This window comes from Taeniopygia guttata, chromosome 6 (genome assembly GCF_048771995.1).
Source record: "Taeniopygia guttata chromosome 6, bTaeGut7.mat, whole genome shotgun sequence".
Lineage (NCBI taxonomy): Eukaryota > Metazoa > Chordata > Aves > Passeriformes > Estrildidae > Taeniopygia > Taeniopygia guttata.
In genome coordinates, this window is record NC_133031.1 from 36883868 (window position 1) to 36904276 (window position 20409).

Genomic DNA, 20409 nt, shown 5'->3' on the forward strand with positions numbered 1-20409 from the left:
AAGCCTGAAACCTCATTACTTGTAAGAAAAACTGATGGGATTAACTCATGTATTTCTTGGGTTATCTTGGTGAGCATTGGACATTTCCTTTCTGGGAAGTAAAGTTAACCTAATATATTAAATTCATGTAAGATATTTAACTTTGGGGCTTTGAAAGGAATCTGGCCAGATACATGTAAGGAAGAAGTAATTGAAAGCTTTACTATTGGGAGTTGGTCTCTTCACTTCTAGAATTCAAAGTTACTGTATAATGGTAGCTTTGGGAATGGATAGGTTCAAGCATTTTTCTGTCACAGAAGCTGGTATTGTAAAAAGAAGGTTTGTAGGAAGTTATAGATTGCATGCAGTCCTTGGCATAGCTTCCAAGTGGCTAGGAAGCTATGCAGAAGTATCATGAAGGGTGATTGCCTTGCTTTGCACATACCATAGAGAAATCAAAATGCTTCTGTCAGCAGGAATTGGTGAGCATAAGGTTATAGTAGCCAGGACTGTTTTGTTCTCACTGATCATATGCTAGACTCTATTTCTTATTTTCTGTACTTACAGGTCTCAATGCTGCAAAATCAGGGCCGAGAGATGATGATTGTCACCAGCGGGGCTGTAGCTTTTGGAAAGCAGCGGTTGCGTCATGAGATCTTGCTTTCTCAGAGTGTGAGGCAAGCACTTCATTCAGGCCAGAGTCAGCTGAAAGATGTGGTGAGAGGCTGGTGGCACTCCTGCTTTTCCTTGAGTGTTGGGTGCTACCTGTTCAAGTCATTGCCTGACAGCTGCTCTTTGTCTTTGTAGGCTATTCCGGTCTTGGAGGCCCGAGCCTGTGCAGCAGCTGGACAGAGTGGACTAATGGCTCTGTATGAGGCCATGTTTACACAGTACAGCATCTGTGCAGCTCAAGTAAGTCACTCCTTCTTTCCTGAATTGACTTGCTACTTTTGGAGCTTATTATTGTCGCATAAATGGTAGCTTATACAAGAGTGCCGTGCTAAATATTTCTAAATCTGTTGTCAAGATACAATGGATATGCTTTTTCTCTTTGAAGTTCAGGTTTGTCCTGCTCTTTTATGGGCAGGGAGGGTCTGTTAAGATCTCTTGACAAAAGCTGAAGTTGATGGTCCAAAGGGAGGGTTTAAAAACTGCAAGTGGCTAAACTCTGACACATTCTGTAAAGCTGACAGAAGTGCATATCTACACTTCAGAACTTACTGTCTATCTCTTCTTCGAACCTTTCCAGCTTGTGGATGATGGTATCCCTGGCCTGGGTCTTATACTGAAGGCTGCAATTGTATCAGTTGAACTACTGTTAAACAGGCTTTGCTTATCTTAGATACTCTGCAAATACAGAATTGCTTTAAGTGTAAGGCCTTACTTGTTTAGACACTTAACAAATTTAGGAGCCTAGTATGAAGCCTTCTTGGAGGAACTTCTTACTGTAATATGGTAGAGCCGATATGGCCAAATAGTTTATAATATAGCTAAAAATCACTATAGGTTGTGCTGGATTGTAATCTTGTTCAAATCTCTAGATAACCATCATTCCTTTGATATAAAATAATTAATTGCCCATGCCAGAAAACTTAGCATACACATTGATTCCAAGTGTACAATTCCTATTGTACACTTGAGTGGTGGAGTTGTTTGCTTAATTCTCAAATGTCCAGTGACAGAGTAAGAACAAAAAAAAATCTCTCCAGAGCAGACATTGAGGGTGTTTTTTGTCTTAAAACATCGAAAGAAATGGGATGCTATCTGCATGCAGGAGGCAAGACTATTTCAGAAGAGCAAGTGAGTTCTAGTGAGTGGAAGAAAAGTCTTGATATAAAGCATCCCTTATGCTCGCTACAAGTAGGAGCATTAAAGTGGGAGGAGAAACGGGAAAGGCAGAATCTTGAGCAATCTATTGAATTGTCTAGGGTCTTACTAGTTATCATGAGCATCTATGTTCTGATTACAATCTTGTTTTCCAAGTTCATTCTTAGAGTGTGTGACCTACCTGTTTGAGATAGGCTATTACAGGCTTCGGTGGAATAAACCTGATAATATTGTGGAAAGAATATTTCTCACTTGTATTCTATATCTTTTAAATGTGGCTTTTGTTTCTTTAGTGACCCAAAAGGCATGACAGCTCTGTTATGACATGTAAATACATCAGTTTGTATGATGTTCTTATAGGAAGGGTAGTAGGCTAAGTAGTTTCTTTCTTTTTTTTAGATTTTAGTCACCAATCTGGATTTCCACGATGAGCAGAAGCGTCGCAACTTAAATGGAACATTACATGAGCTTTTAAGGATGAATATTGTCCCTATAATTAACACTAATGATGCAGTTGTTCCACCTCCAGAGCCAAACAGTGATCTGCAGGGGGTAAATGTGGGTAAAGTATAGCAGTGGAGGGGAGTCCTGCTTTCAAATGGTGCAGCGCTAATATGTACTTGACTACTGCCGTAACGGGACCTCTGAAGTCTACGGCAGAGAAACAAAGATACAGAATTAGTATGTGGACAGAGAGTACTGAAATACTGTGTTGACTTGTCTGTATTTGGCATGATACAGTGTTGTGGGGTGAAACCAGGGCAATTATTGTCTGTTTTACCAACAGCAAGCATGCCTCTGCAGGTCATCTATTCCAGCACCCTTTCTTAAATCAGTGTCAGTTAGTGCCTCTTGGCCTGTTACTGGGCACTAAGGTGGAGAATTCAAGTACTGATGACACTGCTTGTCATTTGGATACCACTTTACTGAAGTATATGTACTTTCACACAAAGATCATGTTCGAAGTTTCCAGTGGGTGTGAAAAAAGTAGCTCAGGAAGACTTGTTAGTCTTAGTTAGCTGAGGTAAATTGCTTTTTTATGTTGGCACCAAATATTTCTTAGTTCTTCACACTATTTACTGCTTCTGATATGCATGTGTATTGCAGGTAATTAGTGTGAAGGATAATGACAGTCTGGCAGCACGACTGGCTGTAGAAATGAAAACTGATCTCCTGATTGTTCTTTCAGATGTAGAAGGTTTGTGAATAATTTCTTTAATTTCTGGCTTTAGTGAAGCACATCAGATTGTCAAACCAACCTCTTTTCCTGTTTTAGTGATTTCTTCAGTTCATCTGTTTTACAAGGACAATTGCAATGTACTAAAATAACTCCTTAAGGCCTATACCCAATGTTAATGCTGTTGCATAAACCAAACACTGTCTGCCACTTTGTTGAATTGGGATGGGTGAGAATGCATGTGAACCTGAGACCTATTCCAGATCCCAGAATATTACATATATTGTGGTACTTCTCCTAGGTTCTCAGAGTTGTATGATAGTCAGGAATAGTATGCAGGATAAAAGCTATGTGTCTTGAATCAGGAGTATAAACCAAATACTATTCTACAATAGTTTGTTTCTTCTAGCAGCAGGTTCTGTCAGTGGATTATTGGTATATTGCAAGTCCTGGTCATTGCTTTCCAGGTACCTGGGTCTTGCTAGCTTTTTCTGTCTCCCTTACTTTTGGCTTACATTGCTCTAGTCTTCTGAGCTATTCAGGCATAATCCTGTCACCTATGGATGTTGAACTTCCTTTTCTAGAAAGAGGAGGGTAGTGGGTACAGTTTCAGATCAATGCAGTCCATATCACCTTAAGTCACATAGTCTTTTCATGTTCTCCAGATGGGTTTCTTTCAGTAGATCCTGGCTTTCAGCACATGCTTGAGGTGCTGAGGAGGAAAGAGGTGTCTTTCCATAAGCACTGTTTATTTTAGCAGATGCAGCTGGGTTTCATTCTAGTCTAGCTGGTTACTTCTATTCTAGCTGGTTAATTCTAGTCAAAATTACTATCTTAGAACAACTCATAAAAATAATAGTCAAATAAGTTTGTAAACAGACCCAAAACCAGCACACCTCTCCTCCAAGCTTATTCATTCAATGTGACAGCTTGTTTATGGAGAGATGTTCTCTACTTCCCAAGCTATCAAGAATGGTCACAGATATACTGCACTTGTGCTCTCTAGTTTGTTGTGGCAGTATTTGTGCACATAGAATTTCTAGGAAGTGTAGTGGTAGAGCTAAAGTTTAATATGTTGGGTAAACTGAAGTGTCATTCGACTCGAAGCATAGTGACATTAAATTACTTGATTTTTAAAAATGCTAATACAAGTATGTCTCTGTAGTGTCGTGTTCCTTCTTAGTAGAATTCAATAGTAACTTGTCACTATAGGGCACATGAAAGCACGATGCGAGCCACGGCTATTGCAAAGGTAACAAAGAAGAGGTTTTATTACTGACTCTAAGATTTATATTTTCTAAAGGTGACAATGGATTGGAGGGTGAAAGTGCCACCTCTCCAACGACACTGGACAAGCTACTAGTACATCAAATTTCTCTGCCTTTATGAAGGAATGCAAAACAATAGGTTATTTACAGAAAGTTGTGTGAGAAAGTTTTCTACAAGAATGCAAACTCATAAGGCTTTAGAAAATCTTAAAAATCAGGGCGGCAGTTACCCTTTTTACATGTTTCTGAATTGCCTGTTTTCTCACTATGCAGTCCACCTTTCAAGAATATCATCTGAGTCTTTTGTGAGGAAGACTATTCTTTGCCAGTTCAGTTGAGGGTTTGTGTATTGAAGGCCTGATTTTGAATAGCTAAAAGCTGCAAACTGTCTCAAACCTCAACCAAATGTTATTACCTCCCAGCTTGCTTACTGCTATTCAGCATGTGGGCTTTTGGCTTCCTATTTTTAGTCTTTCAATAGACCTATGCCTTTTGGGTCTACCAGTTAAGAATTTTGTGCTTTTCTTTTCCCACGAAAATAAGGGTTCAGTGGAAGTTTTCAATCCTATAAAGTGGAACAGAGCTTTTTAGCCTCATGTTGGTTGCTTTTGTTGGTTTCTCTTTTTTTCCAGTTTTTCATGGGTGAGCTTTCAACATGAGGATATATAACTGATTTTTATGATTTATTTCAGGACTCTTTGACAACCCTCCAGGGTCTGATGATGCAAAGCTTATTGACATATTCTACCCAGGAGACCAGCAGTCTGTAACATTTGGAACCAAATCCCGAGTGGGGATGGGTGGCATGGAAGCCAAGGTAGAAATATGGAACATTTCCTTCACAATTGGGAAGGAGAGGGAGCTACATGAGATGACTGTGCTTTGTGCTGCTGTTCAAAGGGATCTTGGCAGGCTGCAGGAATGGGTAGGCAGGAGGAACCTCAGGAGTTCAATAGAAGGAAATGCTGAGTCTTATGCCTGGGGACACTGTTATGGCCTGAAGAACTGACTGTCTTGAATGCAGGTTGAGTGAAAAGGGCATAGAGGTCCTGGTAGACACCAAATGTAATGTACACCAGCAATATGGCCTTTGGGCAAAGCAGGCCAACAGTGTCCAAGGTTGTATGAAAAAGAACATAGCAAGTCAAGGAAGATGTTCACTTTTATCTACTCAGCACTAGTGAAACCACATCTCTAGAATTGTGTCTGGTTCTAGATACTGCAGTACAGGAAGGACATGGCATGCTACAGTGAAACCAACAGAGAGCCATGAATATGATTAAAGAATTGGAGCACTGTCACACTAAGAGAGGCCGAGAGCTAGGCTTGTTTACACTGGAAAAGAGAAGGTTTGGGTATAAGTAGCTGAAGGAAGGGTTTAGAGAAGGCAGAATAAGACACTTCTCAGCGGTATCCAGGGAACAGACATGAGGCCATGGGCACAGAATGAAATACAAGTCAATAAACTGAAATGTAAGAATTTCACAATGAGGTTGCTGAAGCACTGGAGCAGGTTGCCAAGAGAACCTGTAGATTCTCTGTTTGGAGATGTTCAAAACCTGACTGGATGATGTTTTAAGTATCTTGCTCTAGTTGACCCTGCTTTGAGCAGGCAGTTGGACTGTATAATTTCCAGGGATCCTTTCCAGCTTCAGCTATTCTTTGACTACCCTGAAATGGTATGTGTGTTCCCTTTGCTTTTCTTTTAGGTCGATGTGAATTTGAAAAGAGCAAGTAAAGAATTACACTTGAGTAGATTTTTAAAAGTGACATTTGGAACTGTATTTTTGTGGTTTAAGTTAAAATAAGAGTCAGTCTCAATTCTTTCTTATGTGATAATTCAAAGACTTTGGGAATCCCTGTCCCTTAAATCTGATATGGTACCTCTCTCCTTTCTGAGTTTGTGCAATGTACTGTTTGCTTCTGAAAGACATATTGGTGGAGACCAAGGTACTTCAGTTTTTGAGCGCAAGATTAGTAGAGGTGGGAGGGCTAATGGGTTTTAGTCCTGTGTGCAGTCGGGTGGTCTCAGTATTCATTGCTTGAGTACATAAATATGGGTGCGTTGTTCGACTTCAGCATGTCTCTCACGAGGCTCTCATGAACCTCTTCTGAGGCTGAGATATGCACTGCTGTAGTATTAATTGCTGCAGGTTTCCCTGGGACATATCTGGAAAGTTATCTGTAAAAACCATAACAGATCTTGACTAAGCAGGAAAAGGCCAAAGTAAAGTTCTTCACCAGTTATGTTACTGATTGTTCCCTTTTCTGAAGACTCAGTAGGGCACACTCTTAAGTATCAGAGCATGGACTGGAAGGTGGCAAAAGGAGGAGGCATTTGTAACTATGGAATCTACAAAGCTTATGCAGAAATGACTTTCCCTTATCTGGCTTCTAGGATAATTGAAACAATTCCAGGTATTGAAGGTAAAGCTGCCAAGGTCAGAGAGTACTTTATTGTACAAGTAATAATCTGTAAGAGTTACTTGGTGTCTTATGAGTCACATAGAGGCAAATCTTGATGCAGGTGTTGTAACAAAAATTTGCTACAGTTGAGAATGTAAGAAACATTTTTAGAAAACTGTAGCGCCAATAATAGAAAACAGATAGTGGCTCAAAGAACAAGTCTTGTTTTTTGGCATGAAATTTGAGCAGTAATGAAGCAGCTGATGATTTTTTTGATAGCGGAGTTTGATGTGATAGGCCTATCTGACATTTGTGTCTCATTGTGACTATGGAATCTAATACCAAATTGTAGAACCATATTAGGAAAGCATAGAAGTGAGTAAGCAGAGAAGCCTTTTCAATTAAATAAATGACACATAATTAAATATAAGTAGTGAATAATATTGCCCATATTGGCTAATACGTGACTGGGAAAATAAATGAAGGAAACCACTGGCAGTACCTCTTCAGCAGGTAGCATCTGGGATTTGAGAGAAATCATTCTGCTCAAAAATGTGCAAAGAGGCTAGTCTTCAGACCAGTCAGTACACAGGGATTTCATAGGACCATTATTAATGAGTTAATCGTGATTTAAACTTAACATACTGTAGAAGATTTAGCAAATACCAGTATTCCAACATTGAAGTTCAGAGATTCCCAAAGTGTGTTGAATGCTTTTTGAAAGCATAAGTGATCAATCTGGCCATCAGAGTGGACGAAGAAGTCTTGTTGAGAGTGATGGTTCAAATAAACAGTGAATCTCTTGCAACTGGCTCTGTCCTTTCCTGTAGGTGAAAGCAGCTCTGTGGGCCCTGCAAGGAGGCACTTCAGTAGTGATTGCAAATGGAACCCACCCAAAGATCTCAGGTCATGTCATCACGGATATTGTAGAAGGGAAAAAAGTTGGAACTTTTTTTTCTGAGGTAAAACCTGCAGGTGAGTACAGAGTTAATGTGTACCTTGACAGTTGTAGAAATTTCCTGAAAAATTAGAGTTAAAATTTGTCCAGAGCTGTGCAATAACTGGAAAACTACTCTCTGCTTGCGAAATGGATTTTGAAAGGTATTTTCTGAAGTAGGGATAGAAATTGCTGAATTCCCTGCTCTTCTTCCCTCCAGCTGATAAACTGGTACATCAGACTTGCATTTGAAGAATGCAGTGAGTAGAGTAGAAGTTTTGCCTTTTGTAGTCTTAAGAGTTATTATCAAGTATCCATGATTTCACTGTGAAAATATAGATATAGAATGTGCTGCTGAACTAAGGTGGTGTTTAGGTTTATTTTTTTATCTTTAATTTATTTTATGACTCAGTCTTCTTGTGTGGTAGGTAGGAATGTTTTCCTGCCACTGCACTGCTGGAACAGTGTAATAATTGGATGAAATCAGACCAAAGATCCATCACCTTAGCAGACTAAGTGTGATACTTTTGACTTCAACTTTAGGCCAAGTGAATTTCTTTGTGTATAGTAACCCTTAATGGATTTCTTGTATAAATATGTCAAATCATCCTTTGAACACACTTGGTGTTGTTATGCTCAAGTGCCTTTTTGGTTAGCCCCACTATAATAAGTTGGTATCAGCAGTAAAGCTTCTAGTCTTGTGATCCCATTCTGAGTCACAAATATGGTAAGCAGCAAAAGCCTGTCCCTGTGGACTGTTGTGGTGTTTATTCCAGTCATCTTTTTGTCTTGTATCTTCTAAAACCCACACTTTGGAAATTCAAGTAACTTAAAAAATCAAGTATACCTGCTTACATACATATTACTTCTCCAAGAACACTAAAAAATGCTATATTTTGTAAAGTATGATATCACTTCAAGAAGCTGGTTTAAGATGTCTTAAATGAGTCTAATTAATCTCATGTCCACATGTTCTTTTCTTACACTTCCCACTAAACCTCTCTATAATTTCTACTCTGGCAGTTTCCATAGCACTCTTCTTAAATGGAAGTTGGGTTCAAGATACCTGGTTTACAGGCTATTTCAGGAGAGTTAAAAATGGCAGTTTTTCCACGAGCTACTTGTGAATTCTTTGCAGAAATGCTACCTGTACATGGTGATTTGAAACAGAAACACAACCTGTTTTATATAATTTCAGCACCTTGCTTCTAAAATGCATTAAAGGAAAGACAGGGAAAGCAATTTTTCTGCAAGCTGTTACTAGGGTTTTGGCTTCCATTATTGTTTATGTGTTACCATGCATACATTTCTCAGCTGGATACTTAAACTTTTCAAGGTTTGCCTCTTTTCTTTCAGTAGCCTACTATGCCCTGGTGACTTAGCTATCCTGTTGTTCTTTTGGCCTTTGTCAAGTCTTTTTGATACATGCTGCACACTTGCTGTTACACAGAGGCAGAGACTTTGTGATGATTCTTTATGTAGTGACTATAACAGTATTTTTGTGTCAGGTATAGACTTTTCTGTCTTAAGATACAACATTTTTCTTGAATTTGTCTGTTAAAAACTGTTTCATGTTCTAAACAAAGAATTGGAAGACGAATGGATTAGTGCTCACTTCTGCCTGTGCTGTTACTTTGTCTGCATAGCATATTTTTGGGGTTTTTTTGCAGGCCCTACTGTAGAACAGCAGGCTGAAATGGCTCGAGCTGGTGGCAGGACCTTGGCGGCTCTACAGCCTGAGCAGGTGACAGAACAATATGGTCAAGTTGTTAATAATGTGCATGTGTGGCAAGTTTTACAACACAGGCTAATAACATAAATGGACCCCGTGGGACAAGAATTTGTTCTGTGCCAGATCCACTGTTTGTATTGTAGCCTGCTTAAAGATGATAAAAGCAAAAATTGTGAAGTAATACAGACTTTCATATGGGGTTTATAAAAATTTTGATAGCATCAAGTAACACACAGAAGTGAATTGTGATCCGAGCTGCTGAAGAATGGGCTGGTATAACTTGCTCCATTCACACATGTGCAGAGTTTAGCATACAGCATGTATTCAAAAGTGGAGCTGTAGACAATTACTGCTCTGCAGCTGGGTGGGTATGATGTGGTACAAGTTGGTCTTAAAGGAAGGATATGTCAGTTTGGTGAAGAAGACTGGGAAAGGAAAGCAAGATAATAAAAAGCAAGGTAGAGGCTGAAGCAGTGTTCGGTCTTCTTTTTCAGTGTGATGCAGGCTGGAAAAATCAGCTGCCCAAGTATCAGGAGAGTTGAGATAGTGAGAGGATGTGGTCAGCCTAAATGGCCTATAGGAACTAGGTGTCAAATAGCATGGACTTTGAGTAAGAAGTCAGTTCAGAAACTGTTTTCTCTTTCAGAGAGCAGAGATTATTTATCGTCTTGCTGACTTACTAACGGACCAGAGGGAAGAAATTCTCTTGGCAAACAAGAAGGACTTAGAGGAAGCTGAAAATAAAGGTACTGTTTCAAACCTTCCATAGTAATATTATCATCCTGGAGCTCTCTGGACCTCAAGACAAATGAGCAGAACTAGAATCTGCTGTAACTCGGGATTGGGCAGTATGGCTGACACAGATTATTGAACCCAGGACTTTGAGAGCTTGTCAGTGTTAACAGCTGCAGCCTCCTTCATTGCATAAAACAGATGCCTTCATCAGAGAAGATACTGAGGCAGTGCAAAACACCAAGTGGTGTATTGTAATTTTTTTTTTTTTTTAATGAAACAAATATCTCTGTTACTGTCATGAACAAAGTGAGTATCTTCTGGGCTGGTTAATGTAATGTTTGGTTCCTGAAGGGAAGGCTATCATCTCTACACTTAAATTGATGCTTGCCAAAGCATCAGTTGTCCCCTTCTGATTGAGGAAGGTTCTGTTTAGATGGCTCAGATGAAACCCGCTCTTCTGTGCTAGACTAATGCATTCATTGAGAAGCTGGGATTGAGATATGTACGTGTTGGCATAACAAGTACATGAAGAGGACACATCATGAATTGTAATAACATGTGGAAGGCATCACTGACCAGAGTATACGAGGGGACATTGCTGGGTTAACTTACTGTTTGAACGTGTTCAGACTAGAAAATTCAAGTTGTTCTTGCCTAGTCTGCACAGAAATGCTATGCATGTGTCTGCGCTTTGGTGTTTCTGTTTGTAATGCAGAAGGATGCAATTACTGCCTGGACGTTTAAGAAATACTGCAAGGGTAGAAATTTGTAGGAAATTCAGTCATGCATTCAGTACATTAAATAGGACAAACCTTATCTTTCTGGATGTTGGTAGTTTGTGTGGTTGCTTCATGTACAAAGCACTTAAACCTCATTAATTGAAAATGTGGTGGGTGAAATAGTCATCATATTTGAGGGGTTTTATTGTGACTACCAGACTTGATGCTATGCATCTTTAATCTCAGGTAGATAACTTGCTAGGGTGTGGGAAATATCTTAATTTTCCTTAGGTTGAGCACTCATTTAAGTCACTTCTCCTTTAGCCTAGGAAGACCAATCTATCTTCAGCACGACTTTTTCTTTGTTTTAGGGAGATTAGCACTCCCTTTGTTGAAACGCCTAAGTCTGTCTACTTCAAAGCTAAACAGCTTGGCTATTGGTCTGCGTCAGATTGCAGCGTCCTCGCAGGACAGCGTGGGCCGTGTAATTAGACGAACTCGAATAGCAAAAGACCTGGATTTGGAGCAGGTGACAGTGCCAATTGGTGTCCTTCTCGTGATCTTTGAATCTCGTCCTGACTGTCTTCCACAGGTGTGTAAGCAAGGTAGATTACACCGTTGGGTATTTCTGTTGGCAAGCAAACAAAAGATTCTTGCTTGGATTCTTCTACAATTGATTTTTTTGGCATCCCTGTTTTTATGCAGAGATGTTTTCAGACCTTGCTTCTGTGTTCAGTTAATCGTGTCTTATGCCAGGAATAAGGCAGATATGTTACAGGCAAATACCTTCCTCTGCACCACTGTGTAGAAGTGTTGCTATAATTAAATCCTGTTAAAAAATGGATGAAAATACGGGTGCTGAACTAATGTCACAGAGGCAACCTTGGTCTTACTTTCTAACTCCCAAGTACTTTACTGAGCAATGGAAGTAGATTTTAAAATGAAAACAAACAAACAAAAAAACCCCTGATTAGCAACATTTCTTCCCACAATTAACATTAGGTATCTAGGAAGCTTGAGGAGTTTTCTAATGAGCAAGTTTTTGAGTAGAAAATGATGGGTACAGCCACTTTGAGGATGTGAGGCTCAACGAGTGGACAGCTTTGTACTTCATGCCATATTTTTGTGAATAGTCCCCGTTTCACAGTGGAAAGGAGAATGCTGTAAGAAAAGTTCTTGTGAAACAAAAAGGCACTAGTCTTCCTTGACTACCAGCTCTGTTTGTTACAGATAGCTGGTATTTTACATTGTTGAATTTGCGTCTGGACTTCAACCCAGCTCTCTTGCCTTGCATAGCTGGTGTCTTCCTCTTTCTCTTTGCTGTGTCTTAAAACTTACACCAGACTGAGTCCTGCTGGCTTCCCTGCCCTGCCCTCTCTTCCCCTGCTTTGTTTTACAGACTTGGGATAGCTTGTCTTGGTAGTTGCTTTGCGTCTTGCCAGCCTCCTGTCCTCATGCTCACATCAGGCTTCCTGATGCAGCTTCAGAGGATCATCTTTGATAACTCTGTATTTGAATTGCATGATTTCTGTCCCATCTTGTACCTGATAGTAGGAGAGTCTCTGACTGAGAGGAGCAGTTCCCTCCCCTTAGTCTACTACTGCATCTCATGCTTTTTGGGTTAAGATTTGATAAGCTTCTAGTGAGCATGTACAAACAGCATGTTTACCTCTAATACTTACAGGGTGAAATTGCAAGCATCCTTTAGAGACTGTTTTGTATAGATTCCACCAAATCCAGTTGTTGTTCTGAAGTGTAGTCATGTCCTACTAGTCTTTGAGACTGAACCATTTTGAAACCCCTTACCTTGTGTTCTACTTCTAATCTCAAATTTTTAATTTTTGTGTCTTCTTGGTATTTTTTTTCTTTCCATTTTTTCAAACCAGGTCAAAACCTTTCTTTTAATCTTATGCCTCTTTATTGAAATAAACTTATTTGTTTAGTTTCCTTTCGTGATACTGATCTGGAGGAGCAGATAGAAGGTACTTTTCAAATACAGTCAGATGGCTTTTTAATGTCTAATTATATAAGCCAAAAAGACACATGATAGTTGTGTAAGGCAGACTTCCTAGACGGTTACACTTCAGTGTGTTTTTCTAATGTGTTTCTTGTTTTCAATATTCTTTTCAAATTATGTAGAATATCAAGCATTTGGATTATTATTACCTATTTGATACTAGAAGTGGAAAGATATATCTGGCAGGTTATTTTATTAATCAGGATCTAAAGCGTGCCACCAAGCTAACTTCTTATTAGATGTGAGCCTGGCTAATTTTGGCATCAGCATCTCAACAATACACAATAGATACTCTAATGAATGTACGTTTGGTAATTAGATAATGATACATATAATCTTTCCCAGTGACAGTAATACAGCAAAATAACTTAAAATACTGAGCTTGTTTATTCTAAAGAGAATAAATATACCTCTGGAGAGGAGGTGATTTTGTTTTCCAAAGGAGTGCATGCTTTTAAACTTTTTTTAAGTCGGTAGACAAATTGTGAGGCCATAGTGAATGAACCTGGGATGAGGAATACAAAAAAGAATGCAAAATTAAAATTAGTTTTGAAAAAGAGCTTTATTGCATCTGACATGCTCTGAGGTAGAAAGGAACAAAGACCTCTTGCATTGCTGGATTTAAATGGGTGAAATCTAACACCTTAAACAGAAGGGCAGCAGTATCTATCAGTTTCTTCTGGTGATAAACATGGAAGCAAAGATGATGGTGGATGATATTGTCTCAATTCTTTTTTTCTCCACGCTTAGAGGAAGTGTTGTCTGTTTATGACTGCTGTTTTAGACAGCATGATAAAAATGTTTTTCCTGTTCATAGGAAGAGCCTATTTGCCACTCTCTGCTGGAATGGTTAGGGACAAGAGTTCTTGCTGCTAAAATTATTCTCCTTGGGGTAATTGCCCACACAGGTCTACAATTCATATGAAGCCCTATTTCCATAGTTTCTTCTGACTTGTTCACTGTTGTCTCTCCATTGCAATAGTACCCTGAAAACTCAAGTTTGTTATTGAAATTAGCACATTTAATTTCTGGAGTTAAATGTGCTGCTACTTGTAATGGTTTTTCAGTGCCATGAAAAGAAACCTGTAGATTAATATTGAGTAAATCAACTGAACAAAAAATCCTGGTTTTGTTCTATGGGTGTTATTCTGACAAAAGAACCAGAATACATTTAAGGGGTTTTTTCTTTCCCCTTAATAATAAACTCCTTTATAATAATAAACTCCTTTAACAGGTGTCTGCTTTGGCCATAGCCAGTGGAAATGGCTTACTACTTAAAGGAGGGAAAGAGGCAGCACATAGCAATCAAATCCTTCATCATCTGACACAAGAAGCCCTCTCTATTCATGGAGTCAGAGATGCAGTGCAACTGGTAAGTGCCTAGAGTTAAATGAACTATTTCTTTGCTATAGTATGTATAAAAAGTGTGGGCAAAACCTGAGAGTTAAAACTGTAAGCTCTTTGTATTGCAACTACCACAGGTGAACACAAGAGAGGAAGTAGAAGATCTCTGCCGTTTGGATAAGCTGATAGATCTCATCATTCCACGTGGTTCATCACAGCTAGTCAGGAATATCCAGAAAGCTGCTAAGGGAATCCCAGTGATGGGTCACAGTGAAGGGATCTGTCATGTGTATGTTGACACGGATGCCAGTGTTGAGAAGGTCACACGAATAAGTAAGCTATGGGAGGGCGACTTGAATCTCAATCTTGTAATTGATTTTTGGAGTATGCAATGTAGATATGGTAATTTATAATTTATATATTATCCAAAAATCTTTGTTGTAAATATTATGTGTAACCATTTATGTACTCTTAAACCTCAGTCAGAGACTCAAAGTGTGAATATCCTGCTGCCTGTAATGCTCTGGAAACTCTCTTAATTCATCGAGACTTGCTGAGAACCCCGTTGTTTGATCAGATCATAGACATGTTGAGAGTAGAACAGGTTAGTCACTCATATTTGTGTTTTGTGGTTTTTGTCTGTTTTATTGGTAAAACTTTAGAAGCATTTGGTCTGGCTGGTGTAGCCCTGTTTACATGGCATAACATTTTAGTTACCAATAGGTGTCTTCGTACATGTCAATGAACATTGCTTCTCCACACAGCATCAAGTGTTCCTGTAGAAATGATCTGAAAGCAGCTTATTCAGGACAGCTGCAGGCTGTTACTGGGATACCTTTGCTATATACTTCCTTATATATAGCAAAAATAATCTTCCATAAAAAGCATATACACAACCTTTCTCTGCCTTTTCAGATTCAGTCAGATGCAAAGCCTTGTCTTCCTGAATCTATTAATTTAGCTTCTTACCCAAGTGAATTTCCTTCTGTTTTTGTCCTTTCTGAATTTGCTTCATACATGTGTTTTTAAAAATTTTCCTCTTGGATGCCCTTTGTTCCCACCCATTTTCCCTCCTGGTATGTCAGGGGGTATCAAAAGGCCAGCATACTAATTAGTTGTCTAGACACAAGCAATGTTTTTTCAGTAAAGGTATCCGAGATGCATCAGGAAGAAGTATCCATGAAGTAGTATGAATTGCACATAAATTAAGGGTTTTCACACAGCACTGTGTATTTGAAAAATAAAGTGCACAGGCAGTGATTAGTGCAAGATAGAGAGGTCGTATGTTTTAATGCTGTTGAAAGGGTTATAGTAAAAGAAACTGGTAAGTAGTCAAGGAGCAAGTTCTCAATGTTTGGGGCTTTTTAATGTCTTGTTTAATTGTTTCTTGGGAAGGGTAGAGAGCAGGGTAGATGTTTGTGTTTTGAATGGGAGGAATATGTGTACCAGTGCATTTCCACCATCAACCCTAACCCATCTCCTTATACAGTGGGGAGGATATTACCTCTGTCTAATCTAACCTGATAACAAGAAATATCGGGCAGGATTATGCAATTCAAGTAATTTATAGTTGCACAAGAAAATGCTGGTTTACAGATACTGTCTTAGAAGCCTTCACATTCAGTAGACTTGCGCCTTATTTCCCATTTATGTTTGTCAAAATTTCCTGTTTGAATGGAGATTCATCTGCATGGAATTTCTGTGCTGTATCTGTTCTAAATTATCTCTCATTGTTTAGGTGTTTTGGCAGATGTTGATAATGTGTTAAAATTTTCTTTATAACAAATGAAAACCATCTGTGTGAGTTTTTTCAGTTTTGGACCCAGTGACTCCTTTGTGTCTGAGATGTGCTTCAGAGATGGCTGGTATCAATTTATAGAGTAAAAGGATAAAAGTAATTCAAGATCTTATGACTTCCGTAGCTGCAAACTTGGAAACATTCCTTTCATTATTGTCTGCAGTTGCTGTCTTAAAACAAAGGCTGGTGTCAGAATTTTAGCTGTTTTCCTAGCAGTGCTGTACTGGCCTTTTCTGCCTGGTGACTAAGTGATGCAATTGCTTTAAGTAATTTCAAATGAGTCCTGAATTAGAGCTTGTCATGGTAGGTAGCCAACCTAGCATGTCAGTCACTTATTGTACCTTGTAGCTAAGTCACCTATATACCTATTCACTTATATACCAAGTTTCCCAAAGTATAGGTGTATTTTTCTTACACTTGCATGCATGTTGTGGATTAACTCCACTCAGTGGCTAAGCATCATCCAGCTGCCTGCTTGCTTTCCCCTGCTCCAAGTGGGACAGGAGGAGAAAATTAGAACAAAACCAAAGAATCTTGTAGGTTAAAAGACAGCTTGATAAGTGAAGGAGACAGGAAGAAGAAAGGGGACAAAGTGGAGGAAATAACCAATAAAAAAGTAAGCCCCAAAACAAAACTAAAAACCCACAGCAACATCCACAAGGCAAAGCTAATTACTTGCTGTCTGCCACAAAAAAATAATGCCCAGCCAGTCTCTTGGGCAATGCCTACCTTCTTCAAAAACCCCCTCCCCTCAGTTTGTATTGCTGCACATGACATTATACAGCATGGAACACCTCTTTGGTCAGTTCTGGTCAGCTGTTGGCTGTGTTCCCTCCCAAATTCCTGCACACTCCCAGTCTTTGTGCTAGGGGCACAGAGTTGGAACAGAGGGGAAGAGAGAATCTTGATATTATGCAAGCTCTGTTCAGCAACAGCCAAAACATTGGTTTGCTTTTAACACTGTTTTAGTCAGAAGTCCAAAACATAGTATCACAGGGACTGCTATCTATACCATATTGAGTACAAGAAGCTATACTTTCACCTGAAAGGCTCTGGTATGGTCAGTAGCCACAAACAAAATGTTTCTGGTATTGCAGGTGAAGATTCACGCTGGCCCAAAGTTTGCATCTTACTTGACATTCAGTCCTTCAGAAGTGAAATCGCTGCGCACAGAATATGGGGACCTGGAGTGCTGCATTGAGGTGGTGGATAGTGTTCAAGAGGCTGTTGAACATATCCACAAATATGGAAGTTCTCATACAGATGTTATTATCACAGAGAATGGTTAGTGACCTGGCTCCTTCTTTAAGCTGCTGTTTTGGTTTGACGGGTGTTAGTGCAACTAACTTCATTGTAGTAGTTCATCTCTTGGTCTGCCAGTTCAAAACCTTACTAGAGCTGTGCCAAGGCAAAGGTTGACTCTCCAGCCAAACCAAGCCCAGAACTTCTGAGAATCAGCTGCAGTTAAGGTCATGTTGATCTGCAGCTGGCCAGTGTGAGCCAAGTATGCTTCTGTTTCTGTACTTCTTGCTGAGCTTAAATGCTTGTTACTAAAGGGCATGCATTTGATACCATAACTACTGCACAACACCTGGTGAGCTAGTGATTTATACTGGAAGTAGAGTTGCTCTTGAATGTCTGTCTTGTTGCTAAGGGCTACTGACTTCCGAGTTCACACATTTGCACATGGCATTTCTGCATGGTAGTTCTCAAATAGTACTTGCAATATCAATTGAGTTTAGGATTTCTCAGTATTTGGAACAATTCCATGTTTGAGACTAATGGAGAGCTGACTGTAGCTTAACTGTCTCAGTTTGAATGACAAATGCTGTTTGGGGCAGCAGTTCTTTCTCCTTGGTCATGCAAATAATTTCTTTGACTAAATTGAATGGAGTTAGAATTAGGCATCTTTTTGCTTGCTTCTAATCTTTGCAAGCTTATTCTGAGATTTGCAGTTGTGTCTACTTGATAAGCATACTGGGAGGAAGGTAAAAATGAGCATGGCTTAGCCCAGGCTGTTTAAGTACTGTCTGATAAAGTTGCATGTGAAAGTTGTATTGTTACGTATGTTCACTGTTTTATGCAGTGTGTATTGGAATACATGCTCATTCAGTATGTAATGGATTTTATTTTTCTCTCCCTCTTTCCCAGAGAAAACAGCAGAGTTCTTCCTCCAGCATGTGGACAGCGCTTGTGTTTTCTGGAATGCCAGTACCCGATTCTCTGATGGCTATAGGTTTGGACTTGGTAAGAAGGAAGATATTGTAGGGCTGTGACTGCAGAATTTTGTGGTGTGTGAAAAGTGTGGCAGTATGAGTCTTGAAATATAGGATTAGTCTCTTATCTTACTGTCTAATAAAAGGTTTTCAGGAAAGGTACTGTATGAAAAGTTGAAGCCTAGAAATTTCATCCACACAAAGATATTTTGGATCCTTTGAAGCTCTACTCAATTGCAATAAAGTATGCTGCATGCATATAGTGACAGAACAATGCAATACAGCATGTGAAACTGCTGAACAGTTTTCCTTGTTTCTCTTTCTAATGATGCTGTAAAGAATGCAATGCTTCAGTCCTGCTGGGCAGATTGAGATGCTGTCCAGTGTGCGCTTCCTGTAATGTTCAGGAATGAAGGGTAGGAACTAAACTGAGTATCAACTTACTAAATAAACAGGTGTACCTACTGTGAATTGCCGAAGATAAGGGAAACATTCCTTGATGAGGTAGAAAATCAGAAGTCTCCACTACATGCTATTACTGTGTTAGCTGGAACGGTGTTCCATGTGACTGAAAAATTCCATTTAAGGTCTTCCAATATCTCCTCAATGTGATAAAAAAGGATGTAAGATCATAATCTTTACTAGTTTACCTTTTTTTCTTTTTTTCAAGGATTCTGTCCTTAGATCAGTCTAAGAGCAATGTAGGAGATACCTCTCTCTCTCTTGAATCTTTCTTTCTGAAAGTAACTCTAGTAGCCAGAAGTAGAAACATTACCATTTATAATGTAATAATTAATCTCCTTTTGCTTCTCTCTCACTGGTATTTGGAGAGGAGCAGAGAATGGCAGGTCCCTGAAAGGCAGGCAGCTTTTCTACTTTGAGGTACAAAAGCATTTAGTATGAAGAGAACATCATCAGAGGATTAACTACCTTTATTTTGGGTGTTTCCTGCAGGTGCTGAAGTGGGAATTAGTACTTCGCGTATCCATGCACGTGGACCAGTGGGAATTGAAGGACTCTTAACTACGAAGTGGTTGCTGAGGGGAGACAATCACGTTGTTTCTGACTTTTCAGAGCATGGGAGCATGAAGTACCTTCATGAAAGCCTCCCTCTCCCTCAGAGAAATGCCAACTGAAAACACTGGGGAGAAAACCCAGGGTATAATTATTTCCCAAAGTTGTTCAGGCTTCAGGTTAATCTCTGGTGAAGGAGTTTGTTTTTCATAGTCAGAAACATTGTCCTTGGTCATTTTGCAGTACAACGAATACAAAATGATCCCATCAATGAGAATTCTCCCCCTCCCCCCCTTTCAGTTTCCTTAGACAGTATCTGCAAACTGACCTCACTTCTCCCAAAGACAGATTTTTTCAAATCATACAGGTAACATAAGGACAGATTTCAGTATCATCTACATTCTTTTTTTATCCCAGTGCTCCCTGTAGCAAATATATTTGGTGATGGAGCCTAATTTTTTTTTCCTAAGTTTTGTTTTATTCAAGTATCTGTTCTGGAGAATAGACTCAGTAGTTTTGTTTTGAGAATATTTTTCTTCAGTCCTAGGATCATGGCATCTCTTGAGGGCCAGAAAACTTTATGCTTAATTTCTTTGTATTTGATCAGTCTTGCGACAGGGGGACAGATGTTCCAAATGTATAGTAAACTTTTGACCAAGAAACCTTTTATATCTAATTCTTTGTATTGTTGACTGTTGTAGATAAAAAACATAATTGTCTGCTACATTAATTTTGTTACTTATTTGTATCAAAGGTTTATTTTTCTTCGGTTTTATATAAAACGTACTCCAAAAGCACTTCGATGATGACTTGTCCAGAATGAAGCTCTCCACCTGCATGAACACTTCCCGTGGTGCACTGGAGCCCCGCCACATGGCTGGCAATCCGAGCTTCCCGCTGGCTGCAGGACGTCCCCCTCTCGGTTAGGGGTCCCGGTGTGCTACCACCCCATCAGGGCACCGTTTCCTTTCCGGCCAGCTGCTCTCTACTGCCGTCCTGGCTCCCGTGCTTGGGATCTGGTGCTGCTGCACCCGTTTCTCTGGTCACAGGGGCATCACCATAGGGCTCAGGGCATATCTCCCCTCTGAGAAATGCTGACGGCCACTGGACATGGGTGAGGCGAGTGAGACGCCTCAGCAGGTGTGGATGCCTCCGGTTTGCTGAAGGTGGCACAGCAGGAGAGCTCAGATTGGCACCAGAGGGTCGCAATGCAGAGGCTACGAGGGAGTCTTTGCATGGT

General features: G+C 39.7%; 1 protein-coding gene across 16 annotated transcripts in view; it reads left to right on the forward strand.

Moving 5' to 3' along the window:
• Positions 1–19893, forward strand: part of ALDH18A1 (aldehyde dehydrogenase 18 family member A1) — a 49472-nt gene extending 29579 nt beyond the window's left edge. For 13 of the 16 annotated variants that reach the window (XM_072931389.1, XM_072931391.1, XM_072931396.1 and 10 more), the window contains 15 exons: positions 547–696; positions 787–891; positions 2206–2364; positions 2914–3004; positions 4944–5068; positions 7488–7632; positions 9265–9338; positions 9973–10072; positions 11152–11372; positions 14032–14169; positions 14279–14474; positions 14624–14745; positions 17037–17223; positions 18091–18186; positions 19110–19893. In XM_072931389.1, the coding sequence (XP_072787490.1) occupies positions 547–696; positions 787–891; positions 2206–2364; positions 2914–3004; positions 4944–5068; positions 7488–7632; positions 9265–9338; positions 9973–10072; positions 11152–11372; positions 14032–14169; positions 14279–14474; positions 14624–14745; positions 17037–17223; positions 18091–18186; positions 19110–19291 (2091 nt within the window). In that variant the 3' untranslated portion in view covers positions 19292–19893. The remainder of the gene's footprint in view (positions 1–546; positions 697–786; positions 892–2205; positions 2365–2913; positions 3005–4943; positions 5069–7487; positions 7633–9264; positions 9339–9972; positions 10073–11151; positions 11373–14031; positions 14170–14278; positions 14475–14623; positions 14746–17036; positions 17224–18090; positions 18187–19109) is intronic. The other 3 variants (XM_072931390.1, XM_004174950.6, XM_072931399.1) reach the window with 1 other exon arrangement.
• The last annotated feature ends 516 nt before the right edge of the window (positions 19894–20409 follow it).